This window comes from Perognathus longimembris, chromosome 2, assembly GCF_023159225.1.
Source record: "Perognathus longimembris pacificus isolate PPM17 chromosome 2, ASM2315922v1, whole genome shotgun sequence".
In the NCBI taxonomy this organism is placed as follows: Eukaryota; Metazoa; Chordata; class Mammalia; order Rodentia; family Heteromyidae; genus Perognathus; species Perognathus longimembris.
The window spans coordinates 101602450-101614984 of record NC_063162.1 but is presented as its reverse complement, the minus strand read 5'-3'; the positions used below and the strand labels follow the sequence as shown (position 1 = coordinate 101614984).

At 40.7% G+C, this 12535-nt stretch overlaps 1 protein-coding gene across 4 annotated transcripts in view; it reads left to right on the top strand.

Moving 5' to 3' along the window:
* The window catches only part of Pik3cg (phosphatidylinositol-4,5-bisphosphate 3-kinase catalytic subunit gamma), a 36205-nt gene extending 24197 nt beyond the window's left edge, over positions 1-12008 (top strand). For all 4 annotated transcript variants that reach the window (XM_048339814.1, XM_048339812.1, XM_048339815.1 and 1 more), the window contains one exon: positions 11445-12008. In XM_048339814.1, coding sequence (XP_048195771.1) covers positions 11445-11723 — 279 coding nt within the window. In that variant the 3' untranslated portion in view covers positions 11724-12008. The remainder of the gene's footprint in view (positions 1-11444) is intronic.
* The last annotated feature ends 527 nt before the right edge of the window (positions 12009-12535 follow it).

The following is a 12535-nucleotide window of genomic DNA, read 5'->3' as shown; positions in this document are numbered from 1 at the left end:
AAAGGCTGGCCTTTGGAGCAGACAAACTTTGAATCTTAGCCCTACTGCTTAAAAACTGTGTACATGATGAAACTTACTCATCCTTTTAAAGACTTGCTTTCTTCATGGTAAAGATGAGGTAAGTCTTACTTCATGTGGTTTATTTAGGGATCCTTTCCTTCTTGTGTTTATATAAAGAGAACAGGTTCATTTAGTTCACAGTCCTGAAGGCTCCAGGCCAAGCCTGAGCAGCCTGATGACTCTGGCTCTCTGCTGACATCAGATGGTAATGTGGGAGCGTATCTAGGAGCAAACTGCTCCCATCTCCAGCCAGGGGCAGAACTAGGGATTATTTAAATGAAATATGTAGAATACTTAGGCCAACATCTAGACCAAGAGAGATTTAGTAAACCACAGTTACCGTGAATATGTCCATCACGGAGGCTCTCTAAACTTCAAAAAGTTCTAAGTTGAGGAAATATTCTTGCAGTAAGATCGTAGGCAATATTTCAAACATGACAAAGTAGTGTGTTCTGGTTAAAAAGTGTGTGGAGTCCCAACTCTCTCTGTTCTGCCTTCCCTCCCCTGTCCTACTTTCTGTTCACCATCTTCCATATTTCCCTGTCTTCCTTATACAACAGAAAGCTGAATAGCACACTCAGAAATTATGAAAGTACAGAATTTCCGAAGTCTTGCCGCTTGGCAAAGATGGGTAGCAGAATATTCATCATTTAACTTGGATTGGAAACTTTTTCTTTTCCTCTATTCTACGAATCCAATATGTTCTGTTTCTTTGTTCTTAAGCTTCTTTTTGGAATTAAAGTTCTTAAACCTCAGGGACCGCATGTTTAAGCACTATTGAGCAAGCAGAGCTTCAGAATCCTGTATAATCAAGCTGTCATGTTTGGGCAAGCTGGGAAATTGATGTATACATTTGCATTTTGGATGAAAGATGTCCTCATTTCCAATGAATTGCTAATTTTGACCTGATAAGGTTGATTACTACAAGGTGCTTGTTTCAATAACTTGTGAAGAAAGATGGAGAAAAGTTGACCCATTTTCTGCTAAGGGTGAGGTGAGCTTCACCACAAAGAATAAAAACATGAGTGGCCAGGACCTTGGGAGGGAAATGAAGATCTGAAAGTGAAAGGCTAAGCTGTCTCACCTCTCTTTTCCAAAGTAGCTAGTCTATTCTGGGATTCTTTTTTTTTTTTTTTTTGGCCAACCTTGGGGCTTGAACTCAGGGCCTGGGCACTGTTCCTGAGCTTCTTGGCTAGCACTCTACCACTTGAGCCACAGCGCCACTTCTGGCCTTTTTGTTTATGTGGTACTAAGGAATCAAACCCAGGGTTCATGCATGGTAGTCAAGCATTCCACCACTAAGCCACATTCTCAGCCTGCAGCCTGGGACTTGTATTCATATACTACTTTCAGAACAGGGAAATAGTTCCTAATCAAACAATACACAGAGACACTGAACTAAGGTCCACTATTTCAATCTAAGAGCAACTTCTAATCTCTGGAGCAGCATCTTACTAGACAGTGCCAAACAGGTATAACTTAATGATGACAATTTTCATAAATAATTCTCCTTAGAAAAATATCTCCCTGGGAGAGATGGTGGAAAGAGTAATACTGATCAAGATGCACTGGACACTTAAATTGACATGTTGAATCAAAACCCATTTGTACAACTATTTAAAGACAATAAAAAATCAATTTATTTAAAAGAAAGAAATGTAATCAGAGCTTAACCCACTCATAATTTGTGTGTGTGTGTGTGTGTGTGTGTGTGTGTGTGTGTGTGTGCTGGTGCTTGAACTCAGGGCCTGTGCACTGTCTCTAAGCCTTTCTGCTCAAGACTAGTGCTCTAGGGGCTAGGAATGTGGCATAGTGGTAGAGTGCTTGCCTGGCATGCACAAAGTCCTGGGTTCAATTCCTCAGCACCAAATAAACAGAAAAACCCAGAAGTGCCACTGTGGCTCAAGTGGTAGAGTGCTAGCCTTGAGCAAAAAGAAGCCAGGGACAGTGCTCAGGCCCTGAGTCCAAGCCCCAGGACTCCAAGATAAAGGAAGGAAGAAAGGGAGGGAGGGAGGGAGGGAGGGAGGGAGGGAGGGAGGGAGGGAGGGAGGGAGGGAGGGAGGGAGGGAGGGAGGGAGGGAGGGAGGAAGGAAGGAAGGAAGGAAGGAAGGAAGGAAGGAAGGAAGGAAGGAAGGAAGGAAGGAAGGAAGGAAGGAAGGAAGGAAAAAAGACTAATATTCTACCACTTGAGCCATAGCTCCACTTCTGGCTTTTTGGTGGTTAGTTGGAGATAAGAATGTCACAGACATTCTTGTGGCTGGCTTTGAATCACAATCCTCAGATCTCAGCCTCCTGAGTAGCTAGGATTACAGGCATGAGCCACAGACACCCAGCCAGAGATATTTACTGATATAAACATTGTGCTTTTTTCCCCAAACTGAACAGAATGTGACATGAAATACATACATATAGGACACATTCAACACAAGGCAGTTTTTAAGGAGCAGGAACAATTTCTCTTATAGACAAGTATGTTTAAGATCTTTGCACACACTGGGCATAAACAAATATATAAGGTCATTGTCATCAGGGGAGCCACGTAGCATTCTGAACCACAGTCATGTGAAGCAGGCAGTGTGAAAATGTCCTTAGAAAGCGCTTGCCCCTAGATGTCACTGTTAAGAAGCATTTCCTCGGCCTTCCAGATCTGCTCCTTGTATTACTTGAATCTAGGCTGCTGGAAATTTTCTCACCAGTGTTCCCAGGCCCTTCCCTGTCTCCAGAAATCTTGTCCCACACCAGGGTGCACAGGCCTTCAGCCTCCAGGTTCAGCATGTGCCTTGTCTCCCTGCAGAGTGCTGACTCAGAAAGTTTTTTAAAGCTTAAACGTTCACACATTAAGTCCACCTCTATCCTGGAGTGTCAGGTTGTTCTAACTATGACTGTCTGTTAAGCTATGTCTAGGACTAGGGCACGGTCCCCTTTCATCCAGCTCACTGGAGAGTCATCTCCAGCCACTGTGGGCCACAGAGACCATCCATTTGACATTCTGCAGAGGGATGCACACCTTCTATTATCCCTCACTACTACTCTCTGTCACTTCCTCCTTTGTGCGGGAGTCTCCAGGCTTGTGTGTACTTGTAATTTGCTGCTTGGTCCTTCTCAGTAACTTTCTGCCTGGCCCTTCTCCTGTACCACCCTGTCATAGTGATCAGGCCCTGTTCACCCATTCAATGTCCTGTCAAGAACAGCATATTGATTCAGCAGGCATTTATTAAATACCTTCTATATTTCAGGTGCTGTGCCAAGCACATAGGGTCCACATTGATCTTGGAAAGATTTAGAGAGCTTTCCAGTTTCGTTTTCTTCCAATATAATTTTTCTCCAATCCCTTGTGATTTTTAAGGCAGTGAGCCTTGCCCCAAGACTGAACTTGAAGTTCCCCTCCCCCCCGTCTCACACAGGCAGATGGTCTCTACTATGCCGAGCTCTGTGCCAAGCACAAAGCAGAGGTGCTGCTCCAGATGCTGGGCAGCAGAAGAGAGACCCACACAAGGTGGTGCTAAGAAAGAACATGCAGAGCAAGTGAGGAGTGGCTTACAGAGGTGGCAGTCAATCCTGCCCTGAGGAGAGAAAAGTTTCCTTCAGACAAGGAAATGTTCTTATGGGACCTTTGGGGCTGAATTCAATTTCATTTTGTCAGGAAGATGCAGGGATGAGAGGGAATATCCAAGCATAAAGAACAGCATGAACAAATAGATTAAGTGTGAAAAGTACACATAATCAATATTTAGAAACAAAATGTACAACCGCCCAGTATGGATGGAGCATAGGTATCCATGGGGTGTGTGGTAGAATTTGAGTCAAGGAAGGAAATCTGGGTCTAAATTGAGACAGTGCATGGGCTGGAATGAGCAGGTAGAGAGCAGAGCAAAGCTTAGAAGTTCTTGGGAGCTCAATGGATTAACCAGAAATTACTCTAATTAAGGTCTATGATAGGTCAGATGGGACATGACGAGTGTACCTGTCACAACACACCAAGCTGATGAAGCATTCCTTCTTGGAATGTGTGCTCTGGACCACTAAACTAGGTCAGGTTCATTCTCCTCCATCCCAGAATGATCACTAAGTACTTCATATCTCTTTTTGTTATCCATAAGAAGAGGGCTGCAAAGGAATGTCCAGCATCAGCCATTTGCAGGAGGCTGAACATGTTGGTGTAAAGTCTCCTTCACATGAAAATCTCTGTGGGGTCATCAGATTGTTAAGACTTCATTTCATTGATTGGATTTAATCACTGTTCTTTCGGCAGAAGATATGAATCCAAGACTAGAGAGGTGGCCTTGGGCTGGATTTGTGGGCTATCAGCAGTATCACTATCACTCAGTGCCTAAGATATTAGACCTAATCAAGAGTAACTATTCTTCTGACATCATTCTCTCTGTGTTTAGTTTCTCTGAGAGAATTGTTTTGTCTGCCTTAAGAATACTATCAAGGACACCATTTGTCATGTTACAAAGTGTTTTCTCCATAAAGATTCTCTTGAGAAATTTTTATGGGTCTTAGTTGCTATAAGAGTACTGCCTCTCTTAAAGAAATAGAGGTATGATTTTAAAGTGTAACCCTTCTAAACACTGGATGGAGAAATGAATTAGAGTTTCCTTGTGGCTAGAAATATTTGAAGACTACCCATAGCAAGCATAGGATTTGTGGTGTGTGGTTTTAAATCAGTTTCTTTCCCCAGCCTATTGTGGATAATTATTTTCTTTGTTATTCTCTTTCCTTTTTCTATATTATTTTGAGTTTTGTATATCCAACAATTACAACTTACATTGGAACAAGATAAATATCCACAGAGTGAGACACCTCAACATATAGAACAGATTAATTATAGCCTTTAGGTTTGTAATCTAGCTAAGTAGTTGAGAAGACAACAGTACAAGCCTTTCCCTGACAAACAGCTAGTCTGAGGATAACTTTCAAGTTCCCCTAATTCCAACTCAGTAAGTACACAGCTAATTGCTAGACACCCTTTCCTTTTACCAGAGAGTACTTCTGTATTATTAATTCTGCTAATCAACCACCATCTGTAGCCTGTCATAATAACCCCTAAAGATATTGTCTTGTCAATGCGTAGGTTCTTATGAAAATAAATGACAAAATCCTTTGCCCTGGACTAAAATGTCTTTCTCCCACAGGGTTCTTTCTCTAGCAGACAGGCAACATCACTATTTAGGAAAAGTAAATGAGTTGGGACAGGTAATTTTTTCCTTGCATTGATGAGTATATGTAAACTTCACATCTCTCTTTCCCCTCAGCTAAGATTCATTCCCTGGAGCTTTGTTTCCCTGGAACTTTTCTTAGCTTTTGTTTGTCCTACTGTAACTCCTTCATTTTTGTGAATATGTACAGTAATACCTCACTTGAACTTCATTTTTGGAGGAAAATGGAGGGTTTTGATTGTAAGAAAAAAATATTCCATGTAGCCTTGGACAGTCTAAAGCAGACACAGCTTATAAGTGCTTAAGTGATTTGGTGATTGTGTATAGAAATAACTTGTTTTTAGTCAAGGAAGTTAGCAAATCAAGTCAAAGTTTGGGTTCCAAAGTGGTAATAAATACCTTTGTTTCCAAGACTTATGAGGGTGGTAGTTTGTAAATACAATTCTTTCTTTTAGTACTTAGACTCTGTAATTAAATCAACAATGAAATTAAGAGCAGACATGCTACACAGGTTCAACCTATTTATTAGCTACTAATGTCATTCCAGTTAATGACATTAATAATAATGTAGCACTTTCTTCATTAAACCAAGTCTCCCAAATCAGATACTACCCTTACTCCCTTCTCCTCAATAAGGCAAAGCCTCAGACAATTGAGACAAAAATGCTGGAAGTCAATGTTAGGCAGCCCTGGCAGCAAGGAAAATCCTCTTTCAAGAGCCAGTAACTTCTGTGCTCTGGGTATTCCCCTAAGTTCCGGAACCACATCCTTCTTGTCCCTTGAACCACAGGCCAGAGCAGCACAGTCAGGAAATGTTACAAACCCTGTGGCTGAGTGCAAGGGACAGAAATGAAACTTCTGATGCTTGAGGGAAGATAGCAGGAGCTCAACCGTTGTCCCGCAGCAAGATTGGCACTCACAGATGTAGCCAGTGGGCACAACATCTGGCCACTCCTCAGAGGGCCAGCACAAACACAGCCTCCCTACAACACTAGGTAGAATCAGGCTTATCACCCATTCCAACCCACCTTATCCGCCAATGTCTAGACTGTGTCGAAGGAGTTATTTAGATAGATGGTCTAGATGGGGAAATGTTGTCCTTAGCAATGAGATGTGTTCAAATACAACTTTTCATGGTGTCTACTAACAAAGCCAGCCTGTGATATATTGTATCACAAACTGCTTTGTTAAATGCCAACTCCTTTGTACAATTACTTAAATGTGTTTTTTAAATATCAGAAGAGAAACAAAAAGCCAACTCATTAGATCTCCCCACCGCCATATGAAACAGGTATAGTTGCCACTAAAGATCTTAGTTCACACAGCTAGGGGGGAATTTGCTGTGGACCATGGCTCCTTGGCCTGTCAGAGGTAGCCATTGTGTCTAATAGTATGGAGCATTCCGTTTTACTTGAAGAGGACATTTTCTTTCTCATAGAAGAGGCTCTGTGTGAACATCAGCACTAGCCAAACAATTAGAGACAATAAAAACAATTTACTTGAGCTCAGAACTAGCTAAGTGGTTGGGCTCTGTCCTCAGCAACCCTTCCCAATAATCATAGTCATTCCTATGGGTGGGATGACCTTCCAGAGAAGCAGGACAACTCCTTTCCCATAGTTTGTCCCTTTGGGTAAGGCAGGGACTTTTAAATCTTCATGTCACCATCTGACAAGTATTTACTGAGCACATATGGGTTTATATGGGAATGAACTCCCCTCGAGTTAATTTCCCTCCTTGAAATTTGTCCATTAAAAAGAGATTGACCATACAGAAGGATCACACAGGAGGGGATTTGCCTGGAGCCCCCCAGTGTGTAGACAGATAGAAAATAATTAAAACCCAAAATGTACTCTAAATCAAAATCAAAAGACAGCCGGCGGCACACTAGTGTGAAAATTGCAAGAGTTGGCAAGTTAATGAGACTGTAGCCTGAGGTGAAGGCTGCTGTTAGCCTCTGTAATTACCCAGAAAGGGGGAGGCATCAGTGGGTCCTATGGGTGAGCAAAGAAAACAATTTCCGGACATCAATGGAGTCATTAAGAATGCAAGAGCACTAATGCACTGGGGCCACAGACAGGGAACACTTAGACCTGGGCTCCAGGAGCAGCCCAGACAGACTTTTGGGTGTGTTGAGACTCCTGCCTCATGAGAAACAGGGAAGAGGTGCAGAGTCTGTCTGTAAGAAAGGGGTAAGAAAGGGAGAACACATAGATAACTCCTGCTTTCTCCCTGTGGCAGTTGGTATAAATTGTCTCATTGAGAAGATGATAGATTAGTCCATGGGGCTTTTCACTTGTCCAGCCCTGACACAGAATGACACCACCGACTGCCATTGTCATTCCAGTAGCTCTGCCACATAGGAATGATACAGATAAGAACATCTAAAAGCAAACAGAAAAATGACTGTTAACATTATTACCTGTATACTTAGATAAGCTTAGACTTGGGGGGTTTACACTTACTAAGCCGGTGCTCTACTATCTCCATCTCCTTTTCAGGGTCTTACTTTATGCCCAGGTCAGCCTGGGCAATGATCCTTCTACTCATACTTCTCCATTCTGCTGGAGATGACATGCTCACACCAGGGCGCCCAGCCATGGTGCTTCCTCTATGCCACCATGAGCAGCCTATTGGTTGAGATGGAGTTTTGTGAACTTTTGTGTCCTGATCCCCCATTTCTGCCTCCCAGTAGGTAGGATTACAGGCCTGAGCCATCACAGCTGGATTCTTTTTTCTATCTAGAAACCTTATGCTAATTCAGAAAAATATATAACATATATGTTAACATATATGTTGTTTTGTTCTTCTCAAAACAAACACTTGTATGTATGTTTATTCAACATCCATCTTCACTATCATTCTCATAGCTGCAAACGCATGAGCTTTTCCAAATCAATCTGGGAATGGTTGGGTAAAAGCATAAGGCTATTAAAAAAAAATCAAGTTTGTTGAAGAATATTTCACAGACAACAAAATGTACTCTTCTAGGTACAAATTCTGTGTGTCTTGGCAAATGCATCATTTAACTACCACTGCAGCTAAGTTGTATAACATTTATTTATAGGCTTTCTTATAAATGATGCTTTTGATGCATGTTTTGAAATGGTGTGCTGGTCAAGTTATACCTATTCCCATCACCATCTGCCAACGATAGGTCATGTTGGGCATTATCTTTGAAACACAGATATTCCAAATTTTCCATTCTGCAGATGAAAAGTTCCATATTTATGTTTCACTTCCTTGATTACTAATACAGTTGCATGTTTTATAGGTTTATATCTATTTTTGTTTTATAGTGTGAATAAAATATATCATTGGCCTATTTTTTAAGTAGTGTGCTTTTTTTTGAATTTTTTAATTATTGTTAAGTAGTTGCACAAAGGAGTTGTCATCCATCAAAGCAGTTTATAAATACAACACATCTTGACCAATACCACCCCTTTCAATGTTCTTCCCCATCCTTCCCAACCCACCCCTTCTCTCACCTACCTTCATTTTGCAGTATATACATTAAATTCGTGACTACCTTCTCCCCCTCACCCTTTCTCTTCATTCATCTATTCCTCTCCTCTCAGCCCTACCCACACCCTCATTTCCTGGTGCTTCATTGGCCTATTTTTATTTTTTAGCCCACTATTTCTCTATCTCTCTCTCTCTCTCTCTCTCTCTCTCTCTCTCTCTTAAGAGATTTCTAAGAATTATGTAGCAGGGCTGGGAGAGTGATCTGTCTTGATGCAAATAGGTTTTTATTTTGTCATCACCTTCTTTTAATGATTGCTGATCAGTTTTTTCCCACCAATGCCTTTAGATTTCTGTAATCTCTACTTCTTTCCCTCTTCGAAGTCTTCTCCCTAAATGCCTCCCCACAGCATGATTAATTAAATAATTACCTCTTTAATTCATTGACAATTTATTTTAGTGTCTATCATGGAGTAAACACTTTCTCCAGAATGATTGCCCTAGCCTCAATTGCATAATCTTTTCCCCACCAGTTTGAGAAATAACCTTTATTATATATTATATTTACTATGTTCTTAGTTAGGCCTCCACTCTTTTTGTTCTGCCTCACAAAATTCTATCTTTGAAAAGAATAAATACATTTTACCACTTTTTTGGGGGCAAACTTACTGGGGATTGCACTCAGAACCTCATACTTAAAAGGCATTTATCCTACCATTTGAGATACAAGAAGGGCATTATTTATGTCCAGCCTTCCCCGGGCTGTGATCTGCCTACTTGTGCTTATGGGTACCCATGTAGCTAGAGAAGACAGGCACATACCACCATATTAGTTGAGATGGAGTCTTAAGAACTTCTATGACCAGACTGGCCTCCAACTACAGGCATGAGCCACCACACTCAGCTCACACTATTCTTTAACATTATAGTTGTAAGATTTGCTGGGAAGGAAACCTGCCACATGGTTCAGGCAGAAAGGAGTTTATTGGGAGGAAAACAAACTGCCAGCTCTCACAGAATGGAGGTGTGGGGAGACAGAAGGGAAGGAAGAAGAGAAAAAGAAGGAAATGAGAGAAAAGAGCAAGAGAGAGTAAGAAAGAAAAGGAATGAGTGCAGGGACTCGTGTTGAGCCGGATTATATAGAGAAAGGTGGGAGGTGTGGCCAAGTGGATTGGATGTGACCTCAGAGAAGGAGGAGGTAACTGCTTCCAGGTGTGCCAGTTACCTAGGTAACACAGGTACTGGGCATAGTCTTAAACAGGAGCATCTGCATGACTCCCAGGGGTGGACCTTACAATAGTTGTATAAAATGTTTTAGTATCAATTATGACAAGCATTAGTTTTCATGACTATGATATTTCAAAATGTCCCCAATTGTTCTGGATAAAATTAAACCACGGATTTTTGTTGAAATGTCATTATGTTTTTAGACTAATCACAATAATTCACATCTTGCAAACAAACATCTTAATCTCTGAGAAGCATGCTAAGTGGCTTCATATAGTTAAGTTCTCTTTTATGTGACATGGTAAAGTTTGAGTTTCTTAAAAATGGGTTCTGCATGGTTTTATGTGTGTTATTCTAGCTACATAACATCATGTCAGTCCTCAAACCTGTCATGTTCTTGTGGTTACCATTCATCACCAAGTCTGTTTTTTCCATGGTACTCTCCAACTGGTAGCTCCTATTTTCAACATTATATTTATTAAATTCTGCTTTGAAAAGAGGCTTTAGTAAAAGCTAGTTCAAATAACATTGACTGTTTCCTCCTTTCAGTGCCCAAGGAAGACCATTATGTCATTTACAAATACCATTTTCTCTTCACTTTGCTGATCTTATAGTTCATTTCTCTTCTGGCATTTCATTATGTAGAATTATTTTGACAGGATCAGATAATTCTTCACACTGTTTCATATTAATTTACATGGTACTTTTTTAAAAATCAGGGATGGATATTAATACAATTATTCTCCTGATGAACAAGTCTTGCATTTTTGGCATGGATCTTATTTGCCATATTTTATACAGCTTTTATTTGAAGCATTTGAAATTTGTATTTGTGTATTTATATTAACTTTGGTCCTCTTTGACGTGATGCGTTTAGAAGTTATGCTGTTGAGGCCGGGCTAGTCTCATGTTATGAAATTGAGGACCCTCTACCTTTCCCTGTGCTTGGAAGTATTTACCTGACCTAATCATACCTGTTGTTTAGTAAGAAGGACTCACTCACCTGAATCACTTGCTTCCAGGCTTGACGGGGAGGCAGCAACCATCACACATTTTCGAAGCTTCTCTCACACTCTGTATTCAGAGTTCATATCAAAATTTCAAAGTTAACTGTTTTGGAAATCAGTGGAAAGCCAATTCATCTGTTTGCTTAAAAGAGAACCACATGGAAAGATGAAAACTCAGTCTCAGCTATGTTTGTTTACACCAAGTTTATTAATTCCAGTATGGTGTTCAAAACCCCAGTCCTGTGCAGATACTTCTACTGCAAGTACCTAGGAAAGAGACTGAACTAAAAATGTAGAGAAGGAGAGAAGATGGAACTTACCTGAATCTACTAGTTGTCCTTGAGTGCAAGTGTTGCCGAGATGAGTTTATGTTCTTGTCAAGTTCTTCAGCTGAGGCAGAGACCCACCTGGCTCATGATAGCTTCCCTTGTGGTTGGTAACACCATTCTAATTCCAGGGCAGCCCAGTAGTCTTCAGCCTACAGTTTGCTGGAGCCCTAGTGACAGCGTTTTCCTTTCCTCCATGCAGGATGTCTGCGTCAAGGCTTACCTAGCCCTTCGCCATCACACCAACTTACTGATCATCCTGTTCTCCATGATGCTGATGACTGGCATGCCCCAGTTAACCAGCAAAGAGGATATCGAATATATCCGGGGTGCCCTGACCGTGGGGAAAAACGAAGAGGATGCTAAAAAGTATTTCCTTGATCAGATTGAAGTTTGCAGAGACAAAGGATGGACAGTGCAGTTTAACTGGTTCCTACATCTTGTTCTTGGTATCAAACAAGGAGAGAAACACTCAGCCTAATGTTTTGGACTAGTTTTTTTTAAACACACACACACGCACACACACACACACACACACACACACCATAATGTTCTCCAGCTTTCAAATCAATATGTCAGACCTCAAACTTGGATTTCAATAGGACATGGTGGGGGGAAAATGAATATATATTGCTTTTCTTATGCTGGTACTAGCCCTTGAATGCAAGACTTCACACTTTTGCATGGCTTTTTCATTCGTGGCTTGCTCTCTACCACTTAGCCATACCTCCACTTCCACTTCTGGCATTTTCCTGGCAAGTTGGAGGTAAGAGTCTGCTTTATTTATTTATTTATTTTAGAAAACATTTTTTTTAATTTTTACATGTAGCTAAATCCATCTTGTAATGGGAAGTGCATTATTATGTGTAAGAAAAATATGCACATGCATTATTAACCAAAAAACTGAAATATTCGGTTAAAACTATTGCTTTAAAAGAGCTCCAGATGATGAAATTTGACAAAAATAAAATATGGTAAAACAATAAACATGTACAGAGACAAGATAGAAATTGCAGATTCAATTTGAGCTTTTAAAATGACTAGTGCATTTTTGAATGTTAAACTATAACAAAAGTTTAGATAAAAGTAGCTAAATACTATAAAGTTTCATTATACACTCTCAGTTTTCTTTGACTGTTGCTCAACTTGATCATGTGTAGTGCCATTTTTCACTCTCAAAAGTGTCCTAGTTTGAATAGAGGGTGCCAGTGGCTCATGTGTGAACTCCTCAGATCCAAGCCTGTGGAATAGCTAAGATCACAAGTCTGAGCCACAGGCAACCTGGCTTGGAAG